This window comes from Cavia porcellus, unplaced genomic scaffold (genome assembly GCF_034190915.1).
Source record: "Cavia porcellus strain 051 isolate PalLab524CR breed Dunkin Hartley unplaced genomic scaffold, mCavPor4.1 scaffold_15, whole genome shotgun sequence".
NCBI classification, from domain to species: Eukaryota; Metazoa; Chordata; class Mammalia; order Rodentia; family Caviidae; genus Cavia; species Cavia porcellus.
Genome location: NW_026947498.1, coordinates 25,424,110 through 25,441,970, shown reverse-complemented (window position 1 = coordinate 25,441,970; position 17,861 = coordinate 25,424,110). Strand labels below are relative to the sequence as shown.

At 32.6% G+C, this 17,861-nt stretch overlaps 1 protein-coding gene across 11 annotated transcripts in view; it reads right to left on the bottom strand.

Annotated features, from left to right (window-relative positions):
* The window catches only part of Robo2 (roundabout guidance receptor 2), a 1,616,745-nt gene that overhangs the window by 3,950 nt on the left and 1,594,934 nt on the right, over positions 1 to 17,861 (bottom strand). For 6 of the 11 annotated variants that reach the window (XM_063224740.1, XM_063224737.1, XM_063224742.1 and 3 more), the window contains 3 exons: positions 8,308 to 8,481; positions 3,117 to 3,389; positions 1,157 to 1,357 (listed from right to left, as the gene is read on the bottom strand). In XM_063224740.1, the coding sequence (XP_063080810.1) occupies positions 1,157 to 1,357; positions 3,117 to 3,389; positions 8,308 to 8,481 (648 nt within the window). The remainder of the gene's footprint in view (positions 1 to 1,156; positions 1,358 to 3,116; positions 3,390 to 8,307; positions 8,482 to 17,861) is intronic. The other 5 variants (XM_063224744.1, XM_063224746.1, XM_063224745.1 and 2 more) reach the window with 2 other exon arrangements.

Genomic DNA, 17,861 nt, shown 5'->3' with positions numbered 1-17,861 from the left:
TGAACAGTACAAATGAAATCAGGACAACCAGATAATAAATGAGGATAAAATTACTAGGTTCTATGAATGTGAATTTAAGTAATCTTACTTGAAAGTTTTGAACATGAAAAGAAAGATAAACATTGTAGAATTTAATCATTTAAAACATTAAAACAGGTATGTTTTACATTCCTTATGAGTCTATCATTATTTAAAATACAAATTACAGAAAAATATAACTAGCTATAAATTAAAATTGACAAATAATTTACAAGAAACATCAGATTAATAATAGCTCAAAATAACTCAGATCAATAAAATATTAGTTTGAAAAAAGTTCGTATTTTTATCAACTTATGAAGTCTCCTCAACATTATGTAATGTGAAAATAATAGTAACCCTATATTTTTCACAAATACAGAGACCATGAAAAGTTTACTTTCTCATGTTACATAACCAGTTAATTGGTTTAGAATATTGGAACCCATGGCTGTTCTTTTAGCAGAGTTTATGCTGAATTCAAAGAAGCAAATGAAATGCTAAGAGGATATAATTCTGACATGAGTTAGGGAAGTGGCATATTCCCTGATGACACTGACAGAAAGAACTCAATGAATTGCCTTTGACACACTGTGACATTCCTATCTTTCTCTATTACTATTTTACATTTAAAAATTGATTATAGCAACTATCAGTACTTATTGTTGATTTAAAAGCATGTTTATTTATAGGATATATTGTTATAGTCAAAATATCAAAAATTAACTGCAAAGATCAACTTTTCAGAGTTGTGCTATAAATTTAAAAAATATATGAAGAAGAACTCCAGTAGGAAGCATTCTTAAAGAAGTTCTTTAAAACTACTGAGACTTTGCTCAATCAAGAGGGCAAGAAGACTGTGAACTATGTATATCTCATAAGGACTAAGCACAATTCCCTACATTAAAACAATCTCTATACAGCCTAAATCAACTTGAAATATCAATGAAATATTTGTCACTGCTGCCCATAAACAGCAATCATCTAAGTTCTGGTCAAACTTGTTCAAAATCATAATTGATTTTCTTCTCAACCAGAGCAAGGTTTTTATTATTCTGAATGTGTATAACATGACAATACTCTCAGTCCAATATTTGCTTTGAATCATAAAAGCCTTTAAGTTACCCAAAACACTTACATAATTCACCTGTAAACTGTCCTTGACTATTTGAGCCCATATATCCTATGTCAAGAAGGTCGCTGGCATTGCGCTGGTGGCCTCCTCTCAACACCTCGGTTTTTCTGGGTCCAGTGGATCCTTTAGAAGATGATGTTCCTGATGAGCTGTGACCTCCGGGGGATGGGAAGCTGGGCTTGCTGTAGGGCACCAAGGTCTCCTCTGAAAGAGAACACACAGAAGGCTAAATCGAGCTGCAACATGCCAGCAAAATAGAAACTTCAGTCTCAAATGTTAAGCTCAGGATAGACCATTTTATCATTTCAATTTCTAGCAAACTTAAAATTATGAGATTTCATCAGGCCTGGATATTGACTTTCCACACACAAGCAACATTTTCTACAATAAGAACTGAAGCAGGATTAAATAAGAGACCTTGGGATAAGTTTTCAATGTTATATAATATTTAAAAAAATTAAATTCATTATAAAAGAGAGCTGTATATGATGAAGCATAGTTTGCTTAATAAAAAGCATATCCAAGGAAAGTTTTCAATGAGGCTCTAATTAAATTTTCCCATTAAGATGGGAAGAACATGGTTTTTATTTTAATTTACATTACAGCAACATTTTCTCAAACAATTTAAAGAATTCTATATTAGTTAATTAAATAAATTCCTCAAATTTATTTTTTTCTTATGCTATAAATATATTGGAAACATTGCATATTTTATTAAAAGAAACAGAAACCCATATATTTTAATGTGTTACTATTCTCTTAATATACTGTCTCTGTACACATGACTCATGATATATATTATAAAGTAATTACTTAACACTTTGAAACTTTCTCTTTGTCTTTTTTTTTGCATTTTTTACCTCCATCCCCACCCACTTTCACTCTGTTTCTTTCTTTCTATGTAAATAAGTTATTATTAAGTGATTTAATAACTAATGAATGATGACTGAATTTACTCTCTCTTTCCTTACATGGTATTTATTTTACTTTATTTGTTTTTTCTTATATGGTATTTAATACAGGAACCACTGTTTGTATTTCTTTCACAGCTCGAATGGCTTAAACTTCCTAAATGTTTCACTAGATCTAGATATTAACATTGTCATATTCTGACCCTTGTACAAATTAAATGCTTCAAGCACTTGACAAATTGTGACAAAATATGACTATGGAAAAATGCATGGTGAGAGGACATATCTAGAAAAGACTGGGTCCAAATGAATAAATGAGTGAATGCAGGAAGATTTCCAAAAACTTTGTGTATATATATATATATACAGGTGTTAGCACCCAATGAATCAATCATGTTGTAAGATGTTCCAGGAAATGTATTTCTATCACAGGCTCAGTAACCCACCCCTGATAGTAGCCGAACAGAAAATTATGACATATCATTTGTATCATTTTCAAGAAGCTTGATTTATAAACAAGAACATTTCTACCCAAGCATTAATAATGAAATACATATAATCAGTTTATGTTTTTCCAGTTTGTTTTTCCAAAATGAGGACTCTGCTTGTGCATTTATTTATTATTTTATAATTTCAATCAATCACCTTCTTGACTGAAGTTAATTATACTTTCAAGCGATTTGTTACTTCAGTCTGAATGAGCATACTTACTCAAGGCAGTCATCGAACTGACCAAAAGATGAAGTTTAGTGTCTTAAAGTACTCAATATAAATATTTCAAAGCAAAAAATCAAATTGTCTCCTGGTAGTGTTGATGAAGACTGGAGGTCTCTTGGACTCAAACACCCTACAGACAGGTTAACTTGAAGAACAGTCCCCTGGCAGTCATACTCATGGCACATGCCAATGAATTTTGCTGAAGAATTCTAATTTTAATTACTGATTTAAGGCAAGTGTATTTCAAAGGCCTCTAAACAAATGCCATTTGAAAGATACCTGGTAGAAAAAAAATGGTAACAGTCCACACTTCCTTGGAACTCTGTGGAACACACCTGGTCCAACACTTTGTTTGTGTGGGGCTTTCCGTGTGTCTTCTTGGCGTTCTGTAGAGTTTATCCATTCCTGGGTTTGTCGCTGCCACTCTAGAGAGGTTTTAGCTGGACACTCCAGGGAGCTCTTTGTGTCTTCTAAGCTGGATGCATGCTGTTTCTCTAGAGAGCTTCCTTTTCTCTCTGTTGAGTTTTCCACGTTACCAGTATGCTGGCTCGGGCCTATTTGCTGCCTTAAACCCTGACCTGGTGGGGGATCTGGTGGTGGTGGAAGATCTAAAAATTTTGAATAATGTTTAGAATGGACTAAAATTTAATGAAAAATACAAGTTTTAGTTCAAGTTGAAAAAAAATACCCTTGCCCTCATACAAGTATCACCCATGCAAAAGAAATCCAGGGAAAATAAAACTCAATTATTGATATCCAAAAAGCATATTATTGATCTCAGTGCCATATTCTCACTGCAGCATCATTGAAAGGAAATTGACTGAATTATGCAATTGTTTAACACAGAAAAAGTTTTCAAGTGCACACTGGGGCTAACATTCAAGGTTAAAGGGCAGTTATGGTTTATTTCACTTCACTGTTGACCTCTTTCAAAGCTAAAACACTATCACAAAAAATAAGATCACTTAGAATTCTAGCAGCTGTGCTAATAAAAGTCCCTGAGAATAAATCTCTCTTGTCAATCTCCATAGGAAATTTACCCTCAGGAAATTAACAACTATATGCTGTATCATATGTAACATATGATTGCCTTTATCCATGTATGTAGCACATTTAGCAACAGTCAAAAGGTTAAGCTAACAATTGTTAAATATATTTAACATTCCATGTGACAACCAATTCTGACTCTTCGTTTCACGAGTTAGCTAATGAGTTACGACTAATATATTATAATCTTCTAATGTATTAATTTTAATAAGTAATAACCAATGCCCAGAGAACAGATGAAGATGCAAAAGCAGACAATATATCATAGAAATTTGAGATGTGGTGGAATACATAATTTTTCACAAAATTAAGTATTGAATAAGAAAAGTTAAAAGTTCAAATGTCAGCTTATTTTTCAGTTCAACCCTAGCTCTTCAAATCTTTACCTTTATATTTTTATTATCCTCAATCAGGAAATTATATTTCCTTCTTACTTATAAATCCTACACTATCTCTGAAATCTCTTTGTTGAAGAGCTAAAATCTTCTAAATATTCATTTAAATCAATTTGTTAGAATTTTTCTTGCATACTATTTTAACCTTCTTTGTTCATTTTTAGAGTATTGATAATTAAAATATTTGTTCATAACAATAAAATAAGCACACTATATACTTGGTTCTATTAACATAGATTATTATATAATAGAGGCAATTAGTTCCCATGCCATTTGTGTAAGTGCATTTCTTGTTTCTAGTAATACTCTGTTTGTGCAATTTAAAAGGGAAAAGTATACATTTTTTACCTACAGAAGATAACTTCCTGAAAGGAAGTTTTAAGCTACTACCTTTAAGCTGTATTCTTTGCAGTATGAACAGAAAGATATTATGCTTCATTGAGCAGATATAAATGAGCATCTGTTCTGTAAATTACCAAATTGAAGAGCATTTTTAGTTCTTATGTACGTCCTCATGTTAGGTTATGAATTATTCATTATTGAAGGAGATAGGGTCTCTGTCTGAAATAATAAAGTTATTTTAAAACATATTTTCGAAAATGAAGAGCTAATACAATACTGAGATACAAATAGTCCAGTAAGTTTGGTATTTATATTCAATACTGACTTTATCCTCCATACATTATTTTGTGTGCAAGTTAATTAATTTGAGATATTGGACTTAGACTGTCAGTGAGGAGAAATTATTGCATTTGCTTCCAAAATAATGTATCTTGTCATTGATTTTTATTCTCCATCAGAGCAACTTAATATCTAAAATGGCCAAAATGGCATCTGCTTATGTCAACTAATATTCTGATGACTACTTAACCTGAAATTATATAGCTTCATAATTAAGAAATATCCCTGCAGATTGTATCAACTAAGAAAAGATATTGTATGCAAACTAAAATAAATAAATTAGAAAGAGATGGAATTACAAATGGTTGTAGAAAAAATAAGTGTATAATCAGATACTTTTCCTTAAATTAAATTTATTATTCAGTTCTATGTTGATTCATTTTAACTAAGTCAATTTACTAAAGAAAATCTTACTGGCATACTGAGAATTTACTATTGTCAAGCAATATCAGTCCATTAAAATAGATCCAATTATTATCTTCACTTTTTAGGTAAAAAAATGGGGTACAAATAAATTAAGTATAGTAACTACAGTCTGGATCTCTCCTCCAGTGAATTCCAGACCCATATAACCAAATACTCTCTGGAAATTCTCTGGAGTCAGATAGTAGGGGTACACTCTGGAATTAGAGACTGGTGGAATTCTCAAATTTCATATATCAAAATTGAGCTAAAATTCACTGTTTATGAATTATGCTTCTTCTGTAGTGTTTCTCCAACGAGGGACAATTCTATCCTGCATGAGAACTACTGAGATCTTTAAATTTCTTGCTTTATGTTCTAGATTAATTTCATTAAGGAATTCTGACCTGTAGAATCCAAACTTTTTCATTGCTTCTACTAATTCTACCTTGGTACGATCAGCCATCACCCATTCCTCACACTGCTCCTACATTCTCCTATTTGATCTGTTTTATGTCTCATTCAGTATATAGCATTTAGTATATAAGATTATGCCTCATTTAGTACACAGCAACAATACAACCGCTAATGTGACCTTTTCAAAATCAAAACCTATACAAGATCATGCCACTCCTCTGCCTTTGACACACACGTATGCACAGCTCCAGGAGTTTCCCATTTGAAATACTGTAGCATAAGAGTCCTCATACACAACTGGCCCTTGTCCGCCTGTCTTTCTTCATACTCTATTTTGTTGCTCTGCCTGCTTCAGCCACACTGACTGCTTTCCTGCTTTTTTTTATCACTTAAGCTTCAGTCCATTACTTGCTGTTCTTATTTCCTAGAAAGACCTGCCCTGTGATACCAAGCATCATTCCTTCGTTTACAATCTCCTAGTCTTTTCTCAAATGTCAGTTTGTATGTGGGGTTTTTCCTAAAAACCCTACTTAAAAACAGTTCTTTCTGACCTTATATGTCTAAAGTCCCTTCTTTTATTCCCCCCTAGCAATGATCATCGTGTTACATACACTGTACCTTCACTTGTACATTTGTCTTTAGTCCCCCACTAGTTATATAAGCTCTGAGTAATTAGGGAATTTGTCTATTTTTTCCCCTTGCCTATCATAATATATATTTGAATGCATAGATTAATCACACATGAATTTTCTCAAAGATCAAATCAGTACATGGTCGAGCTAGTAAAGAGCCTTTCCTCTGAGTAAAGTACCAAGAACTAAGGAAAGGAAGAGGAGGTTGGAAGGAGATGAGCTAGGAAAAAAGCTTAACGGATAAATATTTTTTTCTTTAGCATTAGTGAGTTATACTAGTTCAAAGATTACTTTTCAACTTTCTGTGTAATAGACAGAAGATGTGTATTCAGCAAAGCTTAGTAGAAACTTTACACAAGAGCATACTCCTGATTCATCTGATTTTTTCAAGTCTTTGGAACATAGAATAGTATTTGAAGTCATTCCCAGTTCCTCCTATGGGACAGAGATTACTTTTTCTATCCCAGAAGTTAGCTTGATATCATGGGATAGAATTCTTGCCAATGAAATGTGAAAAGTGATATGAGCCACTTGCCATTAAAACCTTCCAAAGATTACTCATGTTCCTGACTCCCCCTTGTTAAACCATAATGGTCCAATCATGAAAATGGTGGCATTCAAATATTCAAGAGGTCTACATACTTACATTACTGCTTAGAAAAAAGCCACGTGGACTTGGTAGATCACTGTATCAATATGATAGAAGTTTTTACAGTGTTAAGACTTTTAGGGTTAGAGGTTATTTGATAAAGCAACCAGAATTAATTACCTTAATTGATATAACTATAAAACAATATTATAAAATCTATAATGCAAAGGTTTCAGTGTAAAATATCTGCTTTTACAGTGAATATTACTAAGCATAAACCTTCCCAGTTTGATTTTACATAAAGATACTTGAAATTATTTGTGATATATGGATTCTGATCATATAAATGTTGTGACGTAAACCTTAGTTGAAAAATATCAATATTCTTAAGGACAATTTATAGAGTGATATTTAGAATAAACATTCTTGTAACATAGTTATATTGATTTTAACAGGAAAGTAAATTCTTATGGCACATTTTTGTGGTCTGAAGAATTCTATTCCCCTATATTCACATGTAGAGATGCTAACCTCCAATTAGCATGACAGCAGGAGTTGCAGGCCGTGGATGGTGATTAGATCATGAAGACAGATTCCTCATGAATGGAACAGTGTCCATGTATAACACACCCAGATAGATCTCTTCTACCATGCAAGAACACAATAAGAAAGTAGACAGAGAGCCCTCACCAGACACAAAATTTGTTAGCACCTTCATTTTTGACTTTCTCAATTCCAGAAACTGAGAAATAATTTTATAATGTATTTAAGGCTACAATAGTTATCATAGTCTAATCTAACAAACAACACTCTTCTGCAAATACATGAGCATGTTTTGAACCTTGAAATTCACGAAGCTAAAAAACTAATTCAAAATATTTTCCAAAAGAGAAATGTTATTTAAGGGATTATAATTTAATATCAAAAGTGTTCTGATACTATTACAAGTACACATGCAGTTTATGCTTTCTTTTTTAATCTTAAAGTGAAAAATTTGGTAACAAGCACTAAAGAAAAATGCCAGAAGAGCAGAAAAGTCAGCACCAAAATGTGATATGGCATATCTTTCTTGAGGACTGGTAAGATGGAATTGGTTTCAGATTTTTTTTTTTTTAATTGGTACCAGGGATCGAACTCACAACCACCTGCTTGCAAGGCAGGTGCTTATGCTGCTGAGCTAAATCCCCAGCCCCAGTTTCAGATTTTTGAAAACAATGTTTTATTTAAGTAAGACCATATGGCTGGGCTTCTGTCTTGTTATATCATGAGGCAATGCCTAATCTATCAAAGCTGTTTTCATCTAGGTTAATGACTGCACAGAGCACTCTCTTCAGGAAGAAAAGAGGGAGGGAAATAAACCTACCATCTGTCATTCCTTCCCTTCGATGAGGCAATGCTGGTTGTTGGTCCATTCGTCCTCCCTTGTGTTTTTTGGTGGGCCTAGGCCTCTGACTTTGATTCAGGGCTGCACTGGTATTACTGTCAGTAGAAAATGGGCTGGTGGGTCGAGGTCTCTGAGAGGAGGTAAAGGCTTTTCCTATGAAAGAATAAAATAAGGAACGGAGTACAGAGAACGTCATTAGAACGACAAACCTTGATTCATCATATATTTCTACTCTTACTAAAACTAAGCATTCCTTCTGAAGACACCAAACATCAGTACACCTCTATATGGTCCTGCTGTATGTGATTTGTCTAAATTCTAATAAAATGAAAATACCTCCTATACCGAATAGTATTTCAAAGAAGTCAACATACGCAAATTCGCTAACCAAAAGCTCACTATTACTTGATTATATTTTTATTTAACCTTAACAACCTCGGTAATACTTTCATAGCTATAAATATCCATGCAGCATGAACTTTTCTAAAGAGGCTGTTTCTAAAATGAATTGTGCACTGTTTCATTTGTTCACTCAAATCTTATCCCTGGACTCAACTCTGAAAACAGAAAAAATGTCTTAAACTAATTATATTTAAAATATTGCACAAAATATTAACTCAGATACATATATTCAACTGACCTTACCAAGAAATATGTGTACAAGGTGTTTTCTACCTTTTTTTTTTTAGCAGAAACAATATATTATCAGGAGACAGCAGGTTAAAATGACCCTGTATATCCAAAGAGCAAGAGATGTTCTCTGAAGAAGGCTATTTGTATCTGAGCAAATTTTAATTCCTCATTTAACAGTACAATATGCTATTTTCTTTGTGATTTAGTACATGTAGAGAGAAATTTATTCTAGGGAAAGGTTAGCTAGTAAATTATAAACAGCTTCTCTTTTAATACTGTGTTTATTAAAGTGAGAAAGTCCTGGTTTATGAATATGCATTCATTCTGTAGTGCATGTTTTTGTTCCACACAAAATTACTGTACATTGTTACATTTTCCTAAGTCAGTTTGATATGATATTGCTTAATGCTTTATTAGCTATTAGTATACATGCAAGAAAATAATTTTTGTTTTTAAATTTATTAGTTTCTTTGCATTTTCTCACTGCTCTGTTTACAGCTAATGCCATAAAAAGCACTCATGTAATATAAAGTTTTTGACTTATACTTTATAAAGTAAGAAAATTCAAACAGTAAGCTTACAATATATTTTAGTTTAGATGCTATATGAAAATAAACCTCTGCAATGGTTGAGAAATCTTTTTCATTTTGTTTGAAAACTACTTAATCCTAGCTCTAAAGAAATATTGATGGTATTTTAAATGCAAGTTCCAAGACTCACTTTTACAACTTCAAAGTTTAGCAAAGGGTCAAAAGCATTTTTATTATTTGAATGCTACTAAGATTTAAAATGTACTTGCATTAGTTTCATTATTTTGTTTTGGAAGACATCTCAGTTTAAGTCATATATTACTTTCCTATGTGTACACTTAAAATGTATGCGTATAAATATAAGGACATACATCATGCCAAAATTACTTTTTCCTCAGAAAAACAAATGATTATAATTACTGATCTAATATTAGAGCTACTCCTGGATTTCTTTCTTTGAGAAACAAACAGTACACAATTGACCCTTTGTATTATTATTCATTCATAGAAATAAGTAAATGACTGACGAGTGACACACATGAAGCCATCATTTTACTCAACTTGCAAATGCAGTAGGTTTATCTTTAATTAGCATCCTTTATATCGTATAATACATTACAGCATCAAAATCTTAGCCAGACAATTAATATGACCATCAGTTATTTGAACTGTTAGACCAACAACCTTAGACCCATTCACCTCATGCTGTAGAAACATTCCCAGAAAACGCAATTGCAAAAGACATGGGGCAAAGGAAACTAATGGCTATAAAAGCTGAATAATTTTAATCATTAGGTTCATTATTGATTTGTGAGAATTCTGCAAAGTGTGAGTTATTGAAAATGAAAGGCAATCTTCTTTGCTGCTTTGTTGTAATATTAAAAGGGCACATATTTCAGTTAATCAGTAAAGCCATGAAGGGAAAGGAGTTAGAAGGTGGTTAGTAGACTATTTCCAGCTCTATAAAACCAACATCAGAAGAGAGTTCTGCCAACAGAGCACCCCAACTATGTCCATGCAGATGAAAGAAAGCCCTGAAGTCTGACTCTCTGAGAAGGACAGGAGAAAAAAAGGTCAGTGTCCACAGGACAAGATTCCCTCATGCAAAGAGTGTTGACTGGGATTCTACCAACCTGTTCTTGTAAGGCTGGTTCCATCCAGCCTAAAGCCAGCTTTATCTGCTGCTGCCACCAGTGCTTGTGCAAAACTGCCACTGGCAAAGATGGAGCCCTCTGAGGAGCTACCTACACTAGATCTATGACTAGAAAAGTTATGATCCTCATCAGATGCAGAGCCCCATCCATTTACCATTGAACCTAAAAACAAATGTAGTTGTCTAGTGAGTTGTTTACACTGGAAATCTTATCTTCTTGTACATACTATCCTAAGGAGCAAGTAGGCTGCCTCAACACCTTGGTTTATCTTTGAAACTTCATCCTGAGTTCTTTAGCCAAATATTCATGTTTAAATATTCTCGGTGTAACAAAAAAGGAAAGAAAAAAAGAAATATTCTCAGTGAATAAGAATAATGTTCATTTAAAATCTGTATTTTTTGCATCAATGAATAATACATGTTCTAAATAGTTCAGTTATTACATTAAAGTTTCATATGATCAGTGTTCAATAAGGAACTGCTATACAAAGTAAATTTTTAAAATTCAAGGGAAAACATTTTATCAAAACAAATTATTCTTTTTAACCAATCAAGGATTCAGTTGAAAAAATAATGCAAATAGATTTTAAAGTTAGTTCAGACTTCAACAGTATAATCTGCATAAATATTTGTATCTCAGATATTATACATACACTTCTCTATTGACAAAGATAAAGAATTATTTCAAAATTGTAAAATAAAAAATAATCACTTGAGAAATAACCAAAGTGATCAACAAAATTTTATAAACATTCTTAAAAACAAATGCAGAGCATAAGAAAAATGTATTTTATAAAAGTTTCATTAAGTCCGATATGCACTAAGCTTTTTCATTTTAATTACTTGAAAAACTCCAGTTGTCTCTTTAATATTAATACCTATCTTTATAACACAACCTCTAGAAAGAGAATCACCAGAATTAATATGAATTTTTTTTTCTGTTTCCAGCTCTATAAAACTGGGGTAAATGACTTTCCCTTTATGTGTAAACAATTATTAATTTTGAAAATATTGACACATAATTTTAGTCTTAATTTTCCAGAAGGTTAACATTTTATATATGCTCCTAAAAAAGAATACTAAGAACTTATTAATACAGTTATTATTACAATATTTATTAAGTTTGGTATACCATTAATGATGACCCAATAAAATACCACTCTAATTTTTGTTAGGGTAGGGACAAAACAGTATTTAGAGAAAGCTTATTTGGAATTTCTAAAAAGAAATCAAACACATATGTACATGAAAGAGGTAAAATTCATATCACAGACTATTTCTCCTTCTCTTCCATACTTAAGAAACAGCATGTCCGTGGGAGCTCGGCCATGGTGCAGAGTTTCATTTGTTGTCAAGGTTCCAGAATACAATAACTTGGATTCATTCACTCTCAAGTTGGAGAGGACAGAAACTGAAGGGGTTAGAATTAGCTGAGCAGTGAAAGAGGTGTTAAGTGTAACAGAGAAAGATAGAGTTTTGATTCTACTTGCCAACAGCACACACAGATACACTTTTTACTTTCAAAACAAATTCCCTCGACACAGGCCACTGCAAGGAGTCTGAGATAACAGCAGCAAGTGAGCCTCCTTGGAGAGATTCATTTCTAGGTTAATAATCGCAAGTCAAGGACCAACAGTCCAAAATGAAAGAAGAAATGATGCAATAGGCCTTGCAATATAAAGTTACTGTAGATAAGAAAAAATCAAAGTGATTCAGTCAGGGGTCAAAAAAGATTATGAAACTCTAGATCTGAGAATAGTTTTGAAGCATTTAGAAGCTCAGCTTCAATTCTTTCCATGTGCTGTTTTCTGGTTTTCTAAATGCTCTCTCTCTCCAAATAAGCAACTCTTTATTCTTTATCTCTAAACTCCTGATTTCCTTTTAATTCTGTCTGATTGTTAGCTGAATTGCCTTTTGGAAGTACACACAATACTCTTTTGCTAATTCATTTAAATTCTTACCCAGTCCACCAACAACACATCCCAACTGCTTCTGAAGTCTCTCGAGACCCTTCAATTTTAAGACCAGCCAACCTTTGCTGGCCTGTTCTGTCTTACTTGCCTCAAGTATGTGTCACTTTCCACTCTTTGGGCATACTCCTGTATTATTGCAAATGCTGTTAAACAACACTGCAAAGTCTAAATGAATACCTTCTACCTCACTGACTTAGTTTTTCTTCATCTACGACTTTATGTTAGAGAAAAATCAGTCTCTCCTCTATTTTTTTCCCAAACACTGCACACAGCAACGTGTCACTTATCTTTCTGTATTCCAGTTTGTAGCATATTTATGTTTTCTCTTCTTGGAAGGAGAATACTGGACATAAAACATTATTATTTATTTCTATTTTTCTTATACAAGGGGCATTGTAGAGTAGAAATTCAATAAACACTGAACATTCTGAATTCAGTGCAGTTAATATTTCCATTATTCCCTGTAAATTTATGTGTGATTCTGTTTGATATATGATTTCTTAGCAATGACCTTATTTTCCTTGAAAAAAGGATGTCCTCATAAGCAGGTCTAGAAAATTTATTGCTCAAGGAATACAATGTTAGTAATCCTTGTTGATTACCCAGACAAGAGGAAACTCTGTCTGGGTAATCTTCAGCACTAAAATTAATTTATGATCAGTCATCAATTCATTTGGATCATCATCCAAAATGAAAATGTAATATATAGAACACATAAAATTTTTATTGTATAATTATAACCATTAGAAAATAATATAAATACACTCTATGCTTTGATACACATCAATATTTATATTTACTGATATTTTATTAAAAATTAACGTTCAAATCAAGAGACTTGTTTATGTGAGTGTGTAACATCTCTATCCACACAGACATATTTTAATATACTTAGCTCAAATGTATTTTGTTCTTTTGGATTCTTTCTCTATTATTATCAGCCAAGAGATACTCTAGTCTGTTTTGTTTTCTGTTTGTCTGCCAATGATATGAATCCATCTGAGGATGTAACATAACAGACAATTGTAGTCTCTGAAACTGTAAATTTAGAAAAAAGTTCCCCATCACAGCAGTATCACCAAAGAAATACTATATGTGAAACTTCCTAGTAGACAATTCTCTTATCATTCCCCTCAAAAATCCTGTTCATCTTTCTGCCAATGAGTCTTTCACATGAAAATTTACATATACACATTCACCATATTCTAAACCAATCAAATACTTTTCTGCCTTTGTCTTTGACTTAATATTTAATGTTTCTAGCCATGTTCTTGAAAGTCTCACTCATGTAATTTTTTCCTGATACTTATTTTCTCTTTTCTGGGAAGAGACAGTTGCATAGGAGATAGGACTTTGAGTGAGTGTAGGTATTAAACAATGCCTTCATTTTTCATACTTCTTTAAAATCAGAGACTAGATAGACAATTTTAGAACAGTAGAGACATACAGCATAGATATAAATAACCGCTTTAGGCCATAAGAAATGTGCCCCCACACATGAAAGAGGGAGAAGGCAACGAACATAGAAAGTAGTAAGTGTTTTTCTCTTTATCCTCATTTCTCTGTCTTTCATGTTCAATAAATTCCCCTCTGAAAGGGGAATAGAATATATAGAATGAGTGCATCTGTGGGGAATTTTTTAAAGCTTCAGGTCAAATTCCATGAATAAAATGTTTATACAATATATTAAAGTTAGGCACATATAATTATTAACATTTATTTAACATTTATTGATTTTATATCTTAGTGCTTACCATTTTTCCTCTTCCTTTGCATTTAAACACTAAGAATGGCATGAAATTTTAGATAAATGGTTACAACAAAAAACAAAACAAGACACTAGGAGATAATGATTGAAGGCCAAAAACATTCATAAATTAAAAGCTCGTTTTGGGGGGAGGAGTGTCCAGGATTCAAACTCAGGACCTTTCATTTGCCAGGCAGGCACTGTGCCACTGAACTATAACCTCAGCCATAAAGCTCAGTTATTTTTTGAATTACTGCTCTTTCATAAATGTAGATAGCAACATGAAATTCAAAGTGAACACCAGGTAAAACGACTCAGCTAGATATTTGAGACAAATTGTGGGCATTTATAACTGTTTGACACATTACAGTACCAAGCATAATCAATACATATTTAAATATTTAATGAAAAATGAATTTATGTCACATAGCTAAATTTATTTGTGTTCACGTTTTCAATCCTTCCAAAATTTTCAGGTTTAAAGTTGCTGAAAGGCCAAAATAGATCTCAAATTTATTCAAGCTGCTAAAGAAGAACAGCACACAAGACATTAAGTTGTTGTTCACATGTTACTGAGCATAAAATACCATGATAAAGTGGCATCTTGCTGTGTCTCTATTACATCTTTAGCACTAAAATTAATTTATGATCAGTCATCAATTCATTTGCATGTCATTTTATGCTAAATCCTTCCTTGCTGATAAATGCTTATCCTTAGATCCATTAAGCTAGGGTAAAGTCGGTGCTTTACAATATGACCCTGCTAATTGCTGCATTACCATTTTTATGAGATACAAAAACTAACAGTCCCCCATTTTTTGAGCCAATATTTAATGCAGGAGTTCTTCCTACTGAGTGTTATTTGTCTAACTATCTGCTACATAAAATCCTCAACTACAGTCTTTGGCCAAATCAGCTCAAATTCTGACTTCCGTAGAAAAGCACCTCTATGTCAAGAAGCTCCATTTGCATTAAAATATTTCAAATATACAACATTTCCTCAAAAAGTGAAGAATGTGTAATATATAGGACAAGCAAAATAAAATATAAGAATCTCTTCCTTGATACATGATACATGACATCTATTGATACATGACATCTATTAACTTGTTTTACTTTAAAATCATACATATATAATTCACCTTTTTATCTATTAAATTTTGAAATATATATTTAGTTTCTTTTCAAAGGTAATAGAGTTGTTAAAGTGCTATGAGAAAATAATTTGATTGTTTTTAGCATGTGCCTTAATATTAAAATTATGCACTTGACATTTCTGCAGCAGAAGGGAAGCTCCCAATCAAAATGTTTTGCAGCAAAGGCCCTAAGAGTAGTGTGTCCAGTCAGATACGGAGGGTGCCTCATTCATTGTTTTCAGACTGATCATGTGTGAGAGTTCCAGTAAAAACCTCTGAAGATATAAATAGAAATAAAGAGCCCCAATTTCCTCTCAGCTGTGCTATTAATGTGGGTCTGGCAGTCGAGGGAAATGTTACTCCTTTTACCTAAAAGGACTCAGTCTAGTCTCGTTGTGATCACAGGGGCAGTTAGAATCTTGACTTCAAGTTCAGGAGATTTTCATCCTGCCTCCTCTCCTATTGCCTTCATTTTTTGTTCATGATGGTGTCATTAAATTCAGGAAACACTTTCTCTTGTTTCCCAATATGGAATGTACAAAAAAAAAAAAAAAATTAACCAACGAACAACAGCGACAAAAAAAAATGTCAAAGCTTTTCTCTTCCTTGTCACCCAAAAGTGGTGGGTTTGGTGTTCAGAACAAAACAGGACAAACATGTTTGTAAAGACTGAAACAATTTTGTGGTTTATATTATAGTTTAAAACACAGTGCAAAGACCTAAAATAAAAGCAGTTCTGTACTTTACTGTAACCAAATAGGTATGGATTATAGGCATAGATTAAAATACAAATATAAAAATGAGCTTGCGTCTAAAAGGGCTAGTAGTGTTCAATTTTGTTAGGTTACTCTAAACGAAAGTGGAAACAAATATGAGAAAAATAATAAAGTCATGTTTAAAAATTAACTTTTGATTTTAAGTGCATAGTGTTGAAGGACTCCTTCCAGAGCTAAAATTACATTTAATTATTAAAAATACATACTCATGTTCATAGCAACACAATTCATGATAGCTCAATCTCAGAAGGTATTATTCTTACATATTCATTGATAGATGAATTTATCAAAAAGGAGGACAATTCTGCCATAAAGGAGGACAATCATGCCATAAAGAAAAATAATCTCAGGTCATTTGTAGAAAAAGGATATTCCTTGAAACCACAATATTAAGTGAAATAAATCAGAAAAATAAGTTTAAATACCACAAGTATAAATAACAGCAAAATAAAGGATAATAGAAAGCCAAGAGACAGAGACAGAGAGAGAGAGAGAGAGAGAGAGAGAGAGAGAGAGAGAGAGAGAGAGATCTTTCATCTTTCTCTAAGGGGAAGAGGATCAAAAGTTGGAGGGAAGAGAAATGAAAGAAAATAGATGAAAAAAAGGAATGACAGTGTGTCACGTATGTGCACCAACTTCCAACAAGGAGCGGAAGCAGCATGTATTACAAATATTTACTAATAAAGAAAAAGACTAGAATCAATAAATACATATCTATTCACCTACAACACACACACACATACACACACACACACACACACACACACACACACACACACACACACAGAGGAAGATGCACATGTATGTACAGACCAGAACACCATTTTTTGAGATATGCTAATTCCATAGATTAGAAGAAAACTTGGCATTTATGGAGCAGGAATCATGGTCATTTATGTTTAGAATAAGACTCATTTTGAACATTTTTCTGACACTTATCAGGTGAGTGACCTTGAAATAATATTGAAATTCCTCTGTGATTCGATTTCTTTATACGAAAAATGAGACAGTACTAATAATGGGTTTTGAACATCAAACTGTCAATATGGGGTAAAATTTTAAAATGTGGTGGCAAATTTTTTTCTATGAAGTGCCACATACTAATTATTTTAGGCTTTGTCACCACTGTCATACACATTCTTCTTCTCTTTCTCCTAGTTCTCCTCTTTCTCCTCCTTTTCCTTCTCCTTCTCCTTCTTTTTCTTCTTCTTCTTCATTTTCCTTATGGTGGTTGATAATTTTGTGTTTCTTTAAAATCCTTTAAAATTGCTTACTGGGCCACACAATCAGGCCACTGATTAGAAGGTGCCTCATACGTATCAGTGACCATATACTTGCTATCTACTATAAACCACTATTGTTATAATTATTTAATCTAAGTCCCTAGTCAAGTGATTAGAAGTAATAAAGATAAATGTTTGTTGTTAGAATAAATATATAAGATAAACATAAATGCAAATATATTTCCTTACTGAGTTCATGGAAAATGGAACTACAGACAGTCTCCTCTTTTGTATGTCCTTTTTTGATAATGAATGATCATTTCAAATTGTAAGAATTTCCTCACAGTTTTCTTAGTTGTTTT